Source organism: Aedes aegypti, chromosome 3, assembly GCF_002204515.2.
Source record: "Aedes aegypti strain LVP_AGWG chromosome 3, AaegL5.0 Primary Assembly, whole genome shotgun sequence".
In the NCBI taxonomy this organism is placed as follows: Eukaryota; Metazoa; Arthropoda; class Insecta; order Diptera; family Culicidae; genus Aedes; species Aedes aegypti.
Genome location: NC_035109.1, coordinates 346,750,124 through 346,769,800, shown reverse-complemented (window position 1 = coordinate 346,769,800; position 19,677 = coordinate 346,750,124). Strand labels below are relative to the sequence as shown.

The following is a 19,677-nucleotide window of genomic DNA, read 5'->3' as shown; positions in this document are numbered from 1 at the left end:
AAATTCAACACCTTTCACTTGGTATCAAAATATTTACTAACGACTTGCAATTGCATTGTTTGTGTTTTTTTTTTTCAAAATAATATTAAAGGATGAAACGTTTTCACTAGACTGCCCATTGATAAATACTCTACTTACTTTTCAATTTCCTCAGTTGTGGTTTGTAATCATCTCAGGAAGTATACTACATGAGGTGTTCAAAGAAATATGATAGACTGACAGCTAGACGATAGATCTTAAATTACTCAAAGGAGGAAGTGAGCGTATGTGTGTTGAAACAAAATAATGTGGTAAACAATGGTCGTCAGTGGAAAGAAGGTGTTTGATTCATTGGGTAATTGTTCATTTAATTGGCTTGTTTTTATTAAAAGAAATTGTTAAAATATATATATTTAATATAAATATAAAGACCAAATAAAATTACAATTTACTAACCACTATACACTGTTCTTTTGTTCATAATTGTTTCTCCGTTTCCATTTGCCGTCTTGAACTGTCTCATGCTGTGTAGTAATTTCATTCGGTTTCGGTTTTTTCCTTTCATTCTCTGAACTATCGAAATGAGAAGGTTTATTTCGATTTTGTTTTCACTTATCATTGTTACATTGTCTTCATCTCCCTAATCTTCATCACCATGGATGCTAATTTTTGTTGTTTTTATTATTTTTTTTATTTTTATTACCTAGTATTTACAAGAATTTTTTATACTCGCTAGGATTAGAAACTTAACTAGTGATAGTTACATGACAGTTAATTTATTTTTGTCCTACCATACAGTTTGTTTAGATCAATTTAGAGTTTAATTTTATTGTATGATTTTCTTTATTACATTTTTGTTCTTCTGTTATATTTAATCTGACGTTGAATACAGCGCAATCTATATCTCAACAGCGCTATGCTACAATGCATTCATCAAAAGGCCAAAAACTTAGGAGAGTATCTTCAAATACACAGTCTAAAAACAGAGAGCATTTGGTTCATTGTTGTTTCCGTTGTCGAAATGTAATACCTTGCTTCCATACGTGTTTGTGTGTGAGTGAGTTCTGCACATTTGTTAGTTGAAGCAGATTTTTGCTTGGCAAAAATAAAATAACAGCGCAGAACATTAATCGTTAATATTATGCTTCTCGCGTACAATATTTACAGACGCACCAAGTATGCAAATTGTCGGGTTGAAAGGCATGACAGAAAACCGCAGCTGTCACACGAGTTGAACACAAACAAATTTCTACATGTAAACTCGATGATAGTAAATTGCGATGGTTTTCTATGGGTTTATTTTTGTTTTCAGTTTCATTGGTTTGTTATTGTTTGTGATTGATGAGCTCCAGTAAATTAACCTATCGTTTACTGAGTTGTTTCATATTCCTACATACATACGCAACATTGGGTATGGCATGTTCTAAAATACACACACAAACGTATCCTGCTTTTAATATTTATTCTTCCGCTGGTTTCTCTTTCTCTCATCCTTTTTACTCAATTGGTTCAAATAATACAGTCAAAAAAAATTTCAGTATGTATTGAATCAACTTCACAGCATTCACAATATCGGACACCGGACATAAGGAACTAATATTTTCATTTTCGTTTTTTTTTGCATTTGTATTCGGCAAAACGAACTGACCTATTACGAGTTGACTGGTATTGTTTGTTTTCATTCTAGTAGTGTTATTTATATATTTCCGTTCAGTGTTTGTGTGTGTTATTCAACATTTGCTTATTTGTTCTGTCATGTTTGGGTCTCCGAAATATCGTTTTGGTTTTAGTTTTGTGTTACTGATTGTTTATAGGTAGAATTTCTTCTATTTAATCTTTAAGCTTATATCCCTACAAATAAAAATGCACTTTCTTACTGTAATCAAAATACCGTTTCTCTCTTTACCTTCCTAGCGAATGTGTTTGATTGTTTCATGTGGTTTATTTTTTTGTTCACTTTCCTTCTAATATTTTAAGAGAGTTAATGTAAATGAGGAGAAAAAATGTTTTGGTACCGAAAACAAGACTTGGTAATAAATAAGTTACACTTAACAAATAACTGAAATTGACTAGAATTGTGACACTTGACCGGTTGTGAACAATAACAGAATGATAGGGCTTCCACGCTCGATTCTAACATTGTTGCTGTACTGTTTAAAGGTCAACACTTGGATGAGGATTACGCTACTGTGTCTGTTAGTGCTATTTACTGTTGATAAGAAAACCAAAATTACACTTAAGCCACGATGCTGTTGCTGTTTCGATGGAAACAATCACGGTCACGTCACGCGCACTGAAATAAATAGTATACGAACAGGATCATGCGCCATTTTCGCGTCTGTTTAGTAATTAGGACTTTTTACACACTATTCAACTACTATGTACAATTGCAAACGTTCTATTCTGTTTCATGCTTCAACGTTACATTCCTTGTAATACTTTCGACGTCAGCACGTTTTTTTGTGATCTATTTCTGAGTTCAGGAATGTATTTTTGTAGCTAAATTGGTGCGGCTTGGTTATAGCTAATTTCTGCTATTCTGCCGTTCTACGCATATTTGTTCCGCGGTCCATTAGGTTTACATGGAACATGGGGCAAGTAGGCGTAGAATGGCAGTATTGTATCTTCAATATACAAACTGCAACTTCTGTTTTATAAACAGAAGTTGCAGTTTGTATATTGAATGTTTACAGTGCTGCTTTTCCAACGTGACGAGGTAAATGCAACTTTGATTATGCGTAGGGAAGGGCAAGGGCATAGTTAGGGAGAGGGGTGAGGTGGTTAAGCCATGAAGCAGGGCGGAACAAAGCAGTTTTTTGCAATGCGCACATAAATTAAAAATTGGCAATACTAGCTCTGATCAATAAATTTATAACCACACTCGTAAACTGGTTCAATAAATTGATGGTAAAGCGATAGACAAGTATATTTGTGACTAACAATATCTGCGTCGAAAAATGTTTGATTTGACTAATACAATCTCTTAAAACAAACAATTAAAAAAAAACCTGTGCGTAGAAATTTGATACAACCAAACTCGCACCCGCAGCTGCTCCGCTTCAACAGAAAAAATCTTAACTTTTCGCGCTTTTCACATAGCTAACAACGAACCGGTCCCCTCGGCCGGTTCCTTTTGATTTGGGTTTCATTTCATTAGCGAACTTTCGTTATTAGACCTCCTAAGCGTTGTTGTTTTGTATTTTTTTGTAATTTTCAACGTCTTTGTTATATACTTATTGACTTCTTACTTGATGCGCTTGGTTACATTTTTCGTGTCTTATTTTTCGTTTGACTGTTTTTTTTTCTTCGTTCGGGACAAATTGTTTGAATGAAAAGACAGAAAGATAGAGCAAGAACTTGAGAATGAATGTTGAGAAAATTTTTGCTGACGGTAGATTTTGGATTGAACTTGGTACAAAGTATGGGTTTAGTCGTTTTGGGCAATTTGTTTCACTGTCAACGCCGTATTATAGGTTGTTTTTTTACTCGGAGTTAAAAACTTCAATTTAAATACAAAGTTGCTAGTTTTCTTTTTTGTTTTTGAATTTCTTTAAAACTTGTCTTACTATGAATGTGATTTGTTTGAGTTTGATAAATTGGTTCAACCGCTAGTTCAAATTACAAAATAATTGTACACGTAACTACACAGGTAACGTAGGCAGGCGTTCACATAAACGATTTGGAGCATTTCATGTGACTGAGAATTGGGGTACAAATGGCTCGTGAACGAATTTTGTCGATATATTTGAGTATGGAACAGGGCCAGAATACGAAGGGAATGTCAACTGCTTATCTACTGTCGGATGATGATGGAACTGATCAGCGTGTTGCTCGCCTGGATGAACTTAGTTTCCAATGTACCTTCGGAGAGGTGTGGCAAATGGAGTGGTCTCAAAGCTGGCGGTCGTTTCGGGTGATAACGATCGCTTGAGTAGCTTCTTCGCTGTATTTCGAGTGCGTGACTTTGACTGATGTTGTGCCTCTTGCTGCTGTTGCTGCACAGTGCGGGTAGAACTTGGCTTTGGTATTGCTGATGCTGATGCGGTGGTCGAAGCTGATTGAGTTGGTTGTCCTGGAGTGACCATAACTGCTTCTGCTGCTGCTGTTGGTTGTGGTGGTGGGATCGTCGTGGCTGTCGTTGTGGCGAGACTACTGCTGTAGTCTGCTGTTTGCTGCGGTGATGTCTTTGGGGTCGTTGTTTGCGATGATTTACTATTAGAAATACTATCCTTAACACTATCATTTGCAGGAGGCCCTTCAATCTTTCGTAGTTCACCGTCATCACAATGATCATCGTAACGGCAGGTGATCTTACCGTCCTGTGGTTCGGTATCGTTGCGAAGCGTCAGTTGCCGGATGGAGTTGCCGTATAGCCAGGGAAGATAACAATGGAAGGCGCGTTCGATTGTTTGCGTTTTTTAAAGGCAGGTGTGGTTCAAAAGTGATCAAGTGTTGGTGGTTCATCGATACGGGTGAAGTTTGTTGGGCGGCAGTGATTGTGGGAGGTAAATTCGTGTGTAATGTTCACAGTGAGGTGTTGTTGATCGCAAAAAGTAAAAATAAATTGGAGAGAAGAGAGTGAAAATTAAAATCTGTGGTTTTGTTTGTACATTGTTATGCTGCATTGGATACTTCTATTGCTCGTGCAGAATGGTTTTGGTGAGTGCATCGTTGGTACAACGACTCAACTTTAACCATAATGAAGATGATGAAGGTTTGCTGCAGAATGAATTATTTTATTATTTTGAATTGATTATGATAAAGTAAAAAGCGATTCAATTTATCGTGTATCTTTGGCTCACCAATGCTCAATTTACAATCCTATTTGTTTTATGATCATTACTTGCATGTCCGCAGGGCGATCAAATTTGCAAATCGAAACTTCATAATTGAAAGCCAGCCGTAAAAATTACCAGTACAGGAAGTAATGTAAAATCGCACCGCAACAATCGGCATAGACTCAAGCATCGAAAACGGACTAACGATTGGAAACTCGGACCATGGAACTGTAAGTCTCTCAATTTCTTGGGAAGTACTCGCATCACGCTATGTCTGAACCAGACGATTATAAAAATCGAATGTAAATCGGATTTTTTCTTGCAAGAAATCAGTATTTGATCTATATTTTCATTATCGAAAGGTTTTAAAATATTCTATCGGTGAAATTTTTTTCCATACATTTTGTATGGACTGAAATGTGTCGAAAACGTGATTTTCATGGGATTTAGTATGGAAAATGGCTAAAAAGTGGAAAAAAAATCAAAATTTCACCGATGGAATATTTTAAAACTTTCCGATTATGAAAATATAACCCAAATACTTAACTCTAGCGAGATAAATCGGATGTACATTCTATTTTTATAATCGTCTGGTTCAGACATAGCGTGCGCATTCTTTCCGAATTATTGAGGGTCCGCATATTCGACATCGTAGCGTTGCAGCTGGTTTACTGGAAAGGGTCGACGTTACATACGTATAGGGATGGTTATACCATCTACCAGAGATGCGGAAACATACACGAGGTGGGCACAGCTTTTATCGTGATGAGCGAAATGCAGAAGCGCGTGATTGTGTGGTGGCCAATCGAGAACAGAATATGGAAGTTGAGGATCCAATGCCATTTCATCATTATCAGCATAATCAACGTGCACAGCCCTCACATAGCAAGTGACGATTACAATAAGGACGTTTCCAACGTGAATACGACAGCTACCCAAGCCATAACCTCAAAATCGTTATCGGAGATCTCAACGTTTATGTTTGCCAGCAGGAGGAATTCAGACCGATTATAAGGAAGTGCAGCGCTAACCAGCTCATTAACAGGCCCTAGACTGATTGATTTTGCTGCCTCAAAGAACATGGCCATGGCCAGCACAGTCTCCGGTATCGGTACACCTGAAGAACACTCCAACAGGCTGAATCGCAAAATGAGCACGTTTTGTGACCACGTCCGAATTATTGACGTCAGAACCTATCGCGGCGCAAACATTGATTCGGACCACTACCTCGTGATGGTTAAAGTGCGCCAAAGATTCCCCGTTGTGAAGAACATTTGGTACCGACGCCCGCCACGGTACAATCTGAAATGACTAGGGCAACCTAAAGTCACAACTTATTACGCGCAATGCCTTGAAGCAGCGTTGCCGGATGAGGGGGAGCTCACCGAAGCTCCTCTTGAGAACTGATGGAGTCGGGTCAAAGCAACCATTAATAACGCAGCTGAAGGTACCATTGGGTTCGTGGAAGGAAATCGAAGGAACGGTTGTTTCGACGAAGAGTATCAAACGGTTTTGGACGAGAAGAAGCAGCGCGGCTGCAACAATGTACCTATCAAAATGTGGAACGATACAGGTAGAAGCGAAGACAGAATTAAAAAAGCGCTGCCTGGAAGAGATGGAGTGTGAAGAGATGGAACAGTTGTTTACGGACAAATTAGAGGCGATTGAAAGGTGCAAGCAGCACTACGATGAACACCTGAAAAGCGCAGATGTGGAAGACCAAGATAGCAGGATGAATGGCTTCATCAGTACGGCGGATTAGGGAGACGTGCCAATTTGTACATTAGGTGAAGTTTGGGATGCTATCAAACAGTTCAAGAACAACAGAAGACGGACAGGTTGGCTATTTGTCTGCACCGATTAATAGCCAGGATCTGGGATACATAACAGCTATCGGATGAGTGGAAGGAGAGAGTAATATACTCAATATACAAAAAGGGTGACGAGTTAGAATGTGAGAACTATCGAGCGATCACCATTCTGAACGCAGCCTATGAAGTGCTTTCCCAGATAATCTTCCGCCGCCTATCACCACTAGCAAGCAGATTTGTGGGAAATTTGAAGCCGGTTTCGTGGACGCGGGATCGACAACGGACCAAATATTTATGTTGCAGCAGATCCTCGAAAAATGTCGCAGATATCAAGTTCCTACGCACTACATATTCATCGATTTGAAAGCGGCCCATAATACTATCAACCGCGAAAAACTATGGAAAGTTATGGGCGAGAATGGGTTTCCCGGGAAACTGGCTAGACTGATCAAGGCAAGGTATAGTGGGTGCGTTATTGGACTCGTTTGAAACTACGGACTCCATAAGATTTTGCAGTCTGGTAAACTTCACCTGCGTACTAAGTGTACTATGTTAAAGACGCCCGGTAGTCCTCTCAGGGCATGAGACGTGAACAATGCACGAAGAGGACCTGCAAGCGATAGGAGTTTTTAAACGACGTGTGCTTAGGACCAAGGATGGAAATCTAGTGATCATGACAAAATAAATGATACATCGCGGTTGTTCTTTATCCTGCGATCATAGCAACAACGATTAATCTTTTGTCGTCAAGTTATCATAACAAACTATGTTCCGCGAACATTCTGCATGTGTGCTAAAGCCTTGATTACACAGTGCGCGCAATGCACGAACGTTCGCTCAAAAAATTCGTTCAATATTCGCGCGAACTGTTCGAGGTTCTGTATGTACGAACTGTTCGCCCATATATTACACGGTTCGAACAAACAAGTCTGTGGTTCCATATCTGATGGTCGTAGCAACCAATGTGTGGTTACTTATTGATCGTCAAAATGTCACTGCTGATGTTGCTGTTATTAAAGTATATTATTATAAACGATTTTCTTCAACTAAACTTTCTTTATTTTCAGATATGAATTGAAAATATTTCTCAAGAATATATAAGTCATCTTTCCAGGAGTATTTTCGAGGAATTCTCCCATCATAAGATGAATACAAATCCTTCCAAAGATCCATGCAAGAATGTACTAGATTGTTTTTAGGAATCATCCAATAGAAATTTCGAGGATAAGACTTCATCGGAAACACAAGAACTTCACGATTCATAGAAATTCCTTGAGGACATCGTCAATGTTGCAACATATCATCCCAATACCGTATACAGATTGCTTGCTCAATTTTATCAGCGTTTCCAGGTTTTACTGGGGAATTTACATATTTATGACAATCTTTCAGGAATTCAGGAATCGTTTCATTAAACATTTTTCGTATATTTTTTTAATTTTTCTAGCTTTTACTTTAAGATTTTGTTCTACGATTATTTTAATAAGGTACAGTGGGGGAAGTGTATCAGTGGGGTAAGTGGATCATTTGTCCATATTACGCTTAAATTCTTGAATATGTTGAATGTTTTGGCACCATTGCTTCGTTTTAGGTTATATTCTTACGTCCACACTAATACTATTGCAAAACTGATACTACACGTACACTAACACAAGCAAACTTGTGAGCCGCAAAAATTGATTTATTTTAAAATTGTTTTCTATCAATCAAAAATCCATTGTATCTCTGTCTAAAATAGAATACTATTAGTTTTTTCAACACATGGTGAGCATTTCAGTTCTAATTGAATGAATCACAATGAAGAATATGAGATTTTTATAAATAAATACTAATATATTGGACATGGTGCACTTACCCCTAGTTTTTAATGGGGTGGGGTAAGTGGATCAAGTATTATTATCATTTATTGGCACACTGTTTACGAGAATTTGAATAAGTTTAATAACCGCAAATGTTGTCTTCCTTTAACTTTTTTAATTCCCAGCTTAAATTTGTCAAATTGACTTTAAATAAATTGGATTAATCCAGCTAACAGTTTATTTTTAATCTTTCCGGTATAAAACATATAAAAGAATGAATATTGCAAAATTTAAACAGAACTTTACGTGGTTTATCTAAGCTGAGTTGCAAAAGAGCAAAATATTTGTTTCTTTCAATTGAATGCCTAATGTCGTACCTTATTTGACCTTATAAAATGTTCTAGACATATGATACAATTATATTCATCAGTAGAATAAAAAGATTTCAGTTTTTTAATCAAAAATAAATGTAACAAATGTTTTTAAGCAATGAGTGTTTTTCGAAAACGTCGTTTGGAATAATCCTGCAATACTTCTGTATAACTTATATGTATAAATGGATGAATTTGATCCAAATTATTATAGCTACAATGTTTTTTTTTTGTTAGAATTAGTGTGAACTAATGTATAAATATTTTAAATACTAGTTTGATAAAATAAAGATATTTTTTTATTTTCAAACTATCAAAATGTAATATTACTAGCAATATTAACAAGAACGAAAGTAATATCATTCATACTATACATAATTATACCATACTAGTTTTGAGAATAGATTTTTTTGTTTGGTGATCCACTTACCCCACCATGGTGGGGCAAGTGGATCATTTGGTGCAAATTTTCAAGTCGCTCATACTCAATACATAACAATTAGAAAAATCGAAACAAAAAACGATTTGAAGCACATTAGTCCCTCATTTGTTATCCACAGAAAAAAGCTTGAATTACATTATTCACGTTAGCTGTACATAACAATGAAGTTGACTATTGATTTTTCTGTATCCACTTACCCCACGGTACCTTACCTCTATCAGGCTTCTGTTCAAAAATGTAATTTGTATTTGGAATAGAGAATCAATATTGCTGATATAGATTTTTTTATGAAATTATGAAGAAAACTTCCTTGAAGCACTTCTTCATAAGTTTGAAAAAGTATTTGTTCTGTTTCAAAAATAATACTCTATAAATTTTTCAATATATATTTCCCCGAAAAACACTACAATTTTCCTGAAAACCTATGGGGAATTCTTCGTTTCATTAGTACTTCCAGGAATCCTTTCACCACTTTCTCAACAAATAATTCTATACAATCTTTGAAGATTTTTAAACAGTTTCTCGAGCTTCCTCAAGCAATGTTTCCTGGCACATATAAGATGAATTTTCCCAATCCTAATAATTATTAGATGTTTTTTTTTTGTTTTAAATTTCTAGATGAATAAATCAGAGTTGGAGAAAGTATTCACTAGAAGTCTTTTAGGAAGGACTCATAATAAATTTCTGGAGTTATCCTTCTAGATTTTGTTTGAGAAAAAACAAGGAAAAAATCTGTTGGAACTCCTGAAACTCGTAGATGAATATTATAAGAAATTAAAAGAAAATGTCCTGGTGGGATTCGTAGTGAATTACCTGAAAACTACCAGCAATCATCAAGATTGTTTTTATATTTTTTTTCCTTGATTGTTTTTAGTTTTGAGTTAATTACTAATGAAATCTGAGAAAAATATGCTGAATGGCTTCTTGCAGTAATACCGGAAAAAAATCCATAGGAAATTTTCAGAAATTTCCTTAAAAATCTTTTCCTTAAAAATCTACTTAAGAAGGAATATTAAAAAGTATGTTTGAAGGAAGCCAGTAATTACTTACTGGAAACTTTCATATTTTTATGTAAACGAATTATAGAATCAATTACTAGAACAGTTTAAAATTATCAAGCAAATCACCAAATAATTTCATATCTGAACAATTTGAAGTTCGTAGTTTTTTTTTTAATGTTTCGTTAAAAATGTCTACAGGATTTTTTCAAAAACTATTTCAGACATTGCTTTAGATTTTCTTCCAGAATTGTTTCCAGAAATTTACTAATGGTTTTCTCTACAAATACCTTCAAATTTTCATTAGTACTTCGCTTTCAGAGATTGTTTATATTTTTTTTAATGGGCGCACTGGTACCTGAAATTTGTTTTAGAGGGAACTGGTAGTTGTCATATTCAAAAAAATCATACGCAATGATACGACGGATCAAGTTTCATGATTATTTATTCAAATGTACAAAAGGATCAAGAGTGGTCCTCTTACAACAGTTAGTTTTAGCCGGAATACACCGCAACCGGTTTCTACAGTAGCGTAGCTAGGAGGGTGCGGTGGGTGCGGCCCGCACCGGGCCCCGAGTTCATAGGGGCTCTCACATCGTGGTAACAATTTCTTTTAATATTATGAATTTGGTTTCTAGAAAACTAACACGTTAACAAGCAGATACGAATTCAGTTTGAGGCTGACCTTCATCGGCAATGTATAGGGGCCCCATGATCAATGGTATTAGTGATAAGTGTAGCCTAAACAGCTGTTCAAAATTCATTCTCGATAATTCGGTGTAATCTCGTAATTCAGACGGCTCTACATAAATATACGGGGCACAATCGTATATGAAACTGTTTTTGAGGTTATGTACGTTACAGACTAGAGTGTCCATTTTCCGGCCATTTTGCTTGTCCTGGGATTCAAGGCAAAAATTGATGCTCGTCCTGGGAAAACCCGGGATTTCTCACATATTCAATAAAACTAGTGTTTTTTATTGAAATCTAAGAGTAATTTCAATAATAAAATATTTCTACAATAAAATATAAAAAGAAAATAATGTTTAAAATGTAAAATATTGCAGGTAATTCTTATATAACTAAATCGAGTAACTTAACGAAAATCAATGCTTACATCTAAGTCATAATATTAAAATAATTTGCTTCATACATTCAGTAAGTCGTTTGGAAGTGAACAAATAAAATTAAATTTTACTTATATGGTAATTTGAATTTTCCATGAAAATAATCATCTATTGTTTTTTTTTTTCATCTGATGCTTTTCTATTTTATAGAATATAGCTTAAGACTAAAAAAAAAGTAATTGGTTTGTATTAAAACCAAGCGGTTTAAAACAATTTTACATTCTTTTCGGGAATTCCGAGATTCCCGGGATGACTGAACTTATATCCCGGGAAACGGGAAATTCCGAAATTTATCAAATCCCCCGATTTTTTGTCCCAGGATGGTCACTTTATTACAGACCATATTCTTAAACAAGTCGATTTTCATTTTTGTAATTTTGTCCAGAAAATCCATGAGTACCTTAATCCGGGGTAACATTGATCATTTTTCTGAATGTTTCTTTAATATTTCGTTTGAAAATGCAAATGTTGCAGGTTTTATATTTTTAAAACAAGTACTGCCACCCATAGCTCGAGACTATATACTGTATTTTGTTTGTTTATTGAAAGATTTAAGCATGTTAAAAAAAATGTTTTAGGAGATTTTTTGATTTAGTTGATATGGGGTAACATTGATCACCTATATAAACAACGTTCGATAATACTGAAAATGTCATAACTTACTTAAATCATGGTCCCTGAACCTGAATATGAAGGCCAAACGCTTACAAGTCATTTACTTTTTGAGCTATTTTAAAATTAAAAATACCTCGAACCACGGAATACGCCTAACAGTAATTCGGTAATGTTGCTTAATTGAGCATACTTATAAAAGTTTTAACAACGGAATCGTATTTGGCGATGTCATTTTTAGTAAGAATCACATTTTCCTTGCTTATATCGTTTGCAGAACTTATGTGAGACATGAATCTTCGGTAGTGTCATCCTAACCAATTGAAATCATTATTTCGAAAAGTTGACAAATTTACGCGTAAGGTAAATGCAATTTTCACAAAAATATTAACATTTATTAGCTCATGAATATAAGAAAAAGAAGCACCATTCATGATTTGGAAATGTTTCATCAATAAATGATAATACGAACTTTTGATCAGGTGAGTCATTCCGATCAATGTTACCCCGCTGATCAATGATACCCCGGATTACGTTACTTCAACGTTTTTTGACAGCATTCGACTCTCCACATCTCGATATTGAGGGGGAAATGATCGAGATCGAGACAAAGAACATATTTTTAATGAATAGGTACTAGATTGTTCGATGTTAAAAAATGGGACTTAATAAACAAGCAGACGCCATTTTGCGTTCCTCATTCGTTTAAAATCCTAAAAAAATTGTCTAGTAGCCTTCGATATTGGTCTTATCGACATACAGAAAGAAAATAAGGAACAAACAATGGACACGAACACATTGAGATATGGAGATATCGAGATAAAGAGGATATCGTGGTATGGAGAAGCAAATGGTATGTAGAATGAAGGGACCGAAGAAATCATCGACATAGCGAGAGATATCGAGATGTAGAACATCAATCTTCCAAAGTTGTTCTTGAAGAAATTTATTTGGAGATTTTTCCATGAAGAGCTACGAGAATTCCCATGCCAGTTGCTCCAGTTATCCTTTCATGATATCAACATGGATTCATTCAAAGATTCATCCACATTTAAGCACATAAGCAATTTATTCACGAAATCTTTCAAGAATTCCTTCAAAGAACTTTGTCGAAGTTCGTCAAAGGTTACTTTCAAAATTTATAAAGTTTCATCAGATGTTACTTTGGGATTTCCTTCTGAAATAACTCCCGAATTTTCGAAAAAAATTTCCAATAATTTCTGAAAAAATTCTTGAATTTTTTTTCTGGGGTATTTCGGGGTAAATGACTGGGCAAATTATTTGAAAACATCTTCAGGAAATTTATCTGAAAACTTCTTGAATAATTCCTGAAAGAATCTTAGGTACAATCTCTGGAGAATTCTCTGGAAGAAATCTGAATGTAATTTTGAAGGAAGTTTTATAAAATCCCTGGAAAAATATTAGTTGATATCTTAAAAATGTTGTAAACGGGAATCTTGGTGGGAGTTTTAAAAAAATGGTGGTAATGTCATTGGATACATTCGTGGAGTACTTATGAATTTCTTGTAAAAAAAAAAATGAAACAATCTTCGAAGGAATTCATGATGAAATCTCTAAAGTAACTTCTATGGTTATCCTTACAAAAAATGTACGTTTATTTTTGAAGGTATATAAAACGGAATCCTTAGCAAGTTCTTAAAAATTATAAAATGAATTCCTGAAAGAAATCTTTGAAGTGCATTTTATAATTTATTTGAAACAAACTTTGAGCAAATTCATTCAACTTTAAGGTATTTCTTTTATCAAGAATTTCAAAATCAATCCCGACTCAAAAACACAGAACTTGAAAATGTCCAAATTTTTCTAGAATACCCAAATAAAGCTGTATATGAATTATTGATTTCCAGAGCTACTTCGCCAGCTAGTATTTCTACTTCCATTGCAATTCACTGGAAGTCATCACGATAATTTTCAGTAAACTTATGTATTTCTGAACAAGAATTAAGAAAAGAAGAACTTTTTAAGAATATTTTTAGCATTCAAGCCCTTTTACTCCTACTTGTCCCATGTTCTTGATAAACCTCATGCATTGTGAAACAAATATGGGTAGAATGGTGGTAAAACAACATATCAACATAAGTTCCATAACTTCAGTCTTAATTCTACAAATGCTTTTTTCCATCGTTCATTGCAACAGTCGATTTTAGCGCCTTACATTTGGACGGCGTTCATTTTAATTTTGAGGGCCCCTAAATCAAACTCCGCACCGGGCCCCAAAAACCCTAGCTACGCCACTGCGCAGAACAAGCCTGGATGAAAAAGCAGCATGACACATCAAAAATGCAAGAGGTTGATTAATATGTTGGTAAAATAAGGTCCATGAAATTAAAAAAAAATCGCTAACTGCGTATAGATTGTAGGTAAAATGATTGATTTTTGAATTTTTCAATCCCTTTGTGTATTAGTGGCAAACTGCTAATCTCGAAGATAATCGGATCAAATGTTATACCTTATTTCCATACTATTTAGATACAACTACTTGTTCTCTCCATGAAATATTGGCACAACCAAACGCCATATGCTTTCTGTTGCAATTAAACATTTTCGATCAAACGTCATTCGAATAAATTTAGTTCGACCAAATGTCATAGATTCAAAATAACATTTTTGTTTCGTACATCTTCAAGGGCACGTTTCACCGCTTACATCATGTGTCATTCAGTAATAAATAGAATTGCATCCACGATAATTTTCTTTATTTTTAAGAGTGTGGTGTTTCTATTACTAATATGTAATAACACCTACCCCTATTTTATTTTACGAAATTGTAGTAAAAACTTTTTAATTAGAATACCCTCCTACGCGTGGTGACTGTTGTACCCTAAGTTGTACCTTACCATTCAAGAAATTTAGAGTTCTAGAAAGTGGAATACTTTTGTTGTAGTCTACTTCATAATCCAAGGGGTAATAATTCATCAATCACCTACAAACAGTTTATAGAAAGATTGTTAGATATAGATATAGGGCCTTGATGATTAGTATTATTTATATTATATGAGTATTATTTATAGGTATTGCACTGCACAGCTCGAAGATTTATTTTTAAAAACTAATTTAGTTCCTTACAAATAAGTTATCAAAATTCTCTTGTATTGTTTCGATTGTAAATAAATGAATAGCAACACTTGACAAGTGCGACTAATAAAAAATATCAAAATTACAAATATTTCAGTACCAATTATTGCAGAACCTCTTTTTGAAATTCTTTACCACTAGAGTTTTCCTCAAGTATTCTATTCCACCAAACACTTTTAAAATTTTTTTAAACCTAATGCATTAAAGAAGTCGTGAGCTTCCTTCAGGAATATCTCCAAAGATTTCTTCATAAATTACTCCAGAGATTCCAGTATTTTCTAAAGCGGTTCCGATAGAACAAACATTTCTTTTCTTTCAGGAATTTCTCTAGAGACACCAACAGGGATTCCTTCTACGATTTTTCTATAGATTCTTCCAGAGGCTCCTCCGGAGATTCTTCCAGAATAGTTTCTACAGGGCTTCTTTCAAAGATTTGTACAGGTGTTTCTCGAGAAAGTTGTCAAATTTTCCAACGAATATTTCATAGATTTCTCTAGGGATGCCTCCAGCATAGTCTATACAGTCAAGAAATTCTTCTGGGATTCCTCCGAAGATGCCTCCACAGATGCCACCGAAGATTCCGTCAAGAATTTACTCAGGTAATCAGAGATACCTACAGATTTTTTTTGCATAGACTCCTGAAGGGATTCAAATCAAAAAAAATCTGCAAGGATTCCTTTTGAGAATTTTTTAAACATGTTTTTTCAGGACTTTATTCAGGGATTATTCAACATAACTCTCTTCATGGGTTCCACCAAAAGTAGTTCCAGATTTTTTTTTCAGGAATTCCTAAAGAGATTTCCTCGGGTATACTTTTAAAGACTCCAGTTTTTTTTTTCAGTGCTTCTTTCAGATATTAAATCAGAGATTCTCACAGAAGTTCCACTAAGGATTTGTTTTGGAGATTCCTCCATGAAATCCAACAGGGATTTTCGCATATTTTTTCTAGAGGTTCCTCTAGACGGGAATCGCCTCAAGAGTCCATCCAGGTATTTTTTAAGGAAATTATCCAGATTTATCTCCAAAAAATCTTTAAAAAATATCAAATATCTGGGAGAATTCCCTAAATAAATTCTTGAGGTTATTTCCGATGCAATAAATGGAGGAATTCATGGGGAAACCTCCGGAGGAATTTCTAGAGGAATTCTTGGAGGAATCCTCGGAAAAATGGATGTTCAGAACAATTCTCTCGAAAGATTTCTGGGTGAATCCCTAAAGGATTAGGTACCTCGAAAATCCTTGGAGTAATTCTTCTGTGACAATTCATGAAGAAAAATATTGAGAAATTCGTTAAGTAATTACTTGCATAATCGTTGGAGAAATCCTGGCATAAATTTCTGGAACAATGCTTGGAACAATCCCTGCATGAATTCATGATGAAATCTACGGAATTATTCATGGAGTAATTTCGACAGTACTACCTAGGAACCTCCCTGCAAGTAGACCTGGAGGAATTTCTAGAGAAACATCTTTTATAATCCTAAGAAGCTGCAGGAATCGCTGGAGAAATTTGTGGTGGCAACTTTGCAAGAATCTCTACAGAGATTTTTCAAGAGGAATCTTTCGAGTAATCTCCAGGAAAAAAAACTAGAGATATCTGAAAAATCCTTGGAATAATCTATGGGGGAATCTCTGTACCAGCTGCTGAAGAAATTCTTGGATGAATCTCAATAAAAATATTGTCGGAGCGGAATCACTGGATTAATTCCTGTAGGAGCTCCTCCTCTCTAGAGAACCTTTGGAATAATTCTTGGTGAAATCCGGGAGGAACTCCTAATAGAATTCCTGGAGGAATTGTTTAACGCACTCCTGGAGCCACATCTGAGCCGGTCTGAATAAATCGGGCTGCAAATGAAAGTTCTTCTTGGAGGAATCTCTGCAAAATTCCCTGGAAAAACCGCTGTATGGCTGTCGAGATTATCTTGGAGGAATTTCTGATAGAATCCCTGGAGAAATCTTCGAAACAAATCCTGGAGAAATCTTTGAAGTCTGCTTTCCGAAACCAATGTTATTATTTATCAATCTATGGCGAAAGAATAATTCCCACTAAACAATTATGGTTGCTATGCAACACAAGTTCGACGAACCAACATGATTGAATGCACGAATGTGTTTCTAAAAGATGTTCGCTAGTAGTTCGTGCTCATATTACACAGTTCGCGCGAACATTCGTGCAATTTGCACAAATGTTCGTGCATTGCACGCACTGTGTAATCACAGCTTAACGATCAAATGTTCGCAAACTGAAGTCGTAACTTTTGGAATTTGTGATTTCATGCCATTATTTGACTCCTGGTATGCAATTATTGATTCTAAAGTTTATTTGGCATGGTTTGGGCTAAAATTAATGCCGTGAATGTGCTCCGATTAACGTTAATCGCAACATGATACATTATCAGACAAACGGTTTGTCCCACGACAAACAGTACATCAGATGCTCCATGTGTCTGTGAACAGCGCGCATAATGAGGTGCTGAAATTATTTTTTGCAAGAATGACGGCCCTCTTCGACCGTTCAAATACTGTGTTGTTAGTCGCTAGAGACGATTTTTTTCCATTCTTGCTTAGAACGATCTTTGGCAAAGTATGCGAAAAAGCGTACACGGTAAAAAATCAGCACGTTCGATTGGATAGATTGATCACTTGACTCAATTCAAAACACCAATCACCATGATTTGAAGGGTTCTAACTTTGGGTTTGCTCTACTGTCTCTAGAACTAGACTCTGAAGTGAAAAGTCATTGATTTTGAACATCATGTCTTTTGTATGAAAGCAATCATTGACAGCTCGTTGTAGAAAATGATTGAGATCAATTCAACCCCTATCAACAGATGCGAGTTGGTGTCGAGGTAAGACACTAGACTTGCACTCCGAAGATTGGTGGTTCAAATCTGGGTCAGGCGGAAATGTTTATTTTAACTTTTTTTTTTATTTCTAATCAAAACATGAAACGTTGAATTCAAGTGCTGTTACCTTGATTTTGTCAAGATTCAACAGTAGTGCGAAACCAAGTGCAGAACTATTGATAGCATGGTGCTTATTTTTTACCGTGTATGGAGGAGAGAAATGAACCACGAGCTTCCGCAATTCTATCAAGAAAATCGCCAAAGCTGAAAGGGTACGATGGACGGGGCACATTGTGAGAATGCCGGACAACAATTCCGCAAAAACGATGTCCTCCTCAAATTCGGCCGTTACAAGACAAATAGGGGCGCAACGAGCAAAGTAGTTTGGCCAAGTGGAGCAGGATCTTGGAAGTGTGGATGATCGATAAACTGGAGCAGCATGGACCGAGTTCGTTGGCGTAATATTGTTGCGCAGGCCATGTCATGAAGCGCGTAGCGCCATCAAAAGTAAGTAAGTATCGTTGACTCGGATCACTCGTCGTAAAATCGAGCGTTATCAACTGTAGCGAATAATGCGACCGCAGCGAATAATGCGATTCAATATTCATAGTAATTTTCGTACAACTCTACATTGTCTTTGGGCCACCTTTAAATCATCACCTAGATAGCTGAAAATTTCACAGAACACTATTTTTATGGTAAGGAAGGTAAGGGGTATATGGGAGATTTGATTTTCAAACATTTTTAAAATTTGAATCACCTTAATGTAAAGCGTATATCCTAAAACGGTCTAAACAAATATTTAAACGTACTTTCTAGAAGTGAACCAGAAAATTTCAGGAGATTCTATAACATAATTGAAAAGAAAAAAATCCTGTGTAATTTACGAAAGAAAAATTTTGGCTTAACGATCTTCACAACACAGTGAAATGAAACATTGAACATTACGCTATTTAACAACATTTTGTCAGTGTTGCCTTCGTTTAAATAGATTACAAAGTCGTTATTTTGTATAATACACGTTGAATCGCTTAATACCTCACCATTTTTTTAAAGTTGATATTCATCTTGCCAAACCATTCATCTTCTTCATCTTCTGCCATCTACATAAAACGAATTTAAACTTTTACGATCGTGTGCTGTGATACCAATAACAGAAACCGTGTTGATAGATATATGTATAAGTAACCAAAGATGTGTCATGTTTTGTGTACATTTAATAACGATTGTGCTTTAACTGATGTATTGATGAGTGGACACTTCTAATTTTACACAACGAAATCTTTGCTCTTGCACAGTTGAGGTGAAACAAGTTGTGAAAGTTCGATCGGTTGACATTCAACTGGTGTTAGTTTAAATTAGTCTTATGCTAGTTGCACTTATCACTAGGTTAAGTCTGTGCTACTATCTGTCTACTTTCTATTCGTATTTACAAGCATGCAATTAATCAGAACAGAAAATTCTTTGAAACGCTATCGATACAAAACTAAGGATGGGTGAACCGAAATCGGCTCGTAACGCTCAAACATTAAAACGAGAAAACCAAAAGAAAAATTTGGAACCCAAATGGGAACTGAATATCATTCTGTTACGCACGGAGAATTGAGTTTGCTTCGACTTTGATCGAAATGAGAAATGTTGTGTGTAATGAATGATGATTTTTTTTTTCGCGAATGATGTTGTGGGAAATGGTTTTTCGGGAAATTCGGAATGAAAAGCTTTTCTACGCCAATCAGATAAGGGAAATGTTTTGGCTGTTTTTAGAATGTTGTGTGAGATGAAACTGATCACTGATTTCGGGGGATTTTGCAGGACTTG

General features: G+C 35.5%; 1 protein-coding gene across 4 annotated transcripts in view; it reads right to left on the bottom strand.

Annotated features, from left to right (window-relative positions):
* Window positions 1–485: 485 nt before the first annotated feature.
* The window catches only part of LOC5566057 (protein kinase C-binding protein NELL2), a 323,579-nt gene continuing 304,387 nt past the window's right edge, over window positions 486–19,677 (bottom strand). For all 4 annotated transcript variants that reach the window (XM_021853475.1, XM_021853477.1, XM_021853478.1 and 1 more), the window contains one exon: window positions 486–4,298. In XM_021853475.1, the coding sequence (XP_021709167.1) occupies window positions 3,773–4,298 (526 nt within the window). In that variant the 3' untranslated portion in view covers window positions 486–3,772. The remainder of the gene's footprint in view (window positions 4,299–19,677) is intronic.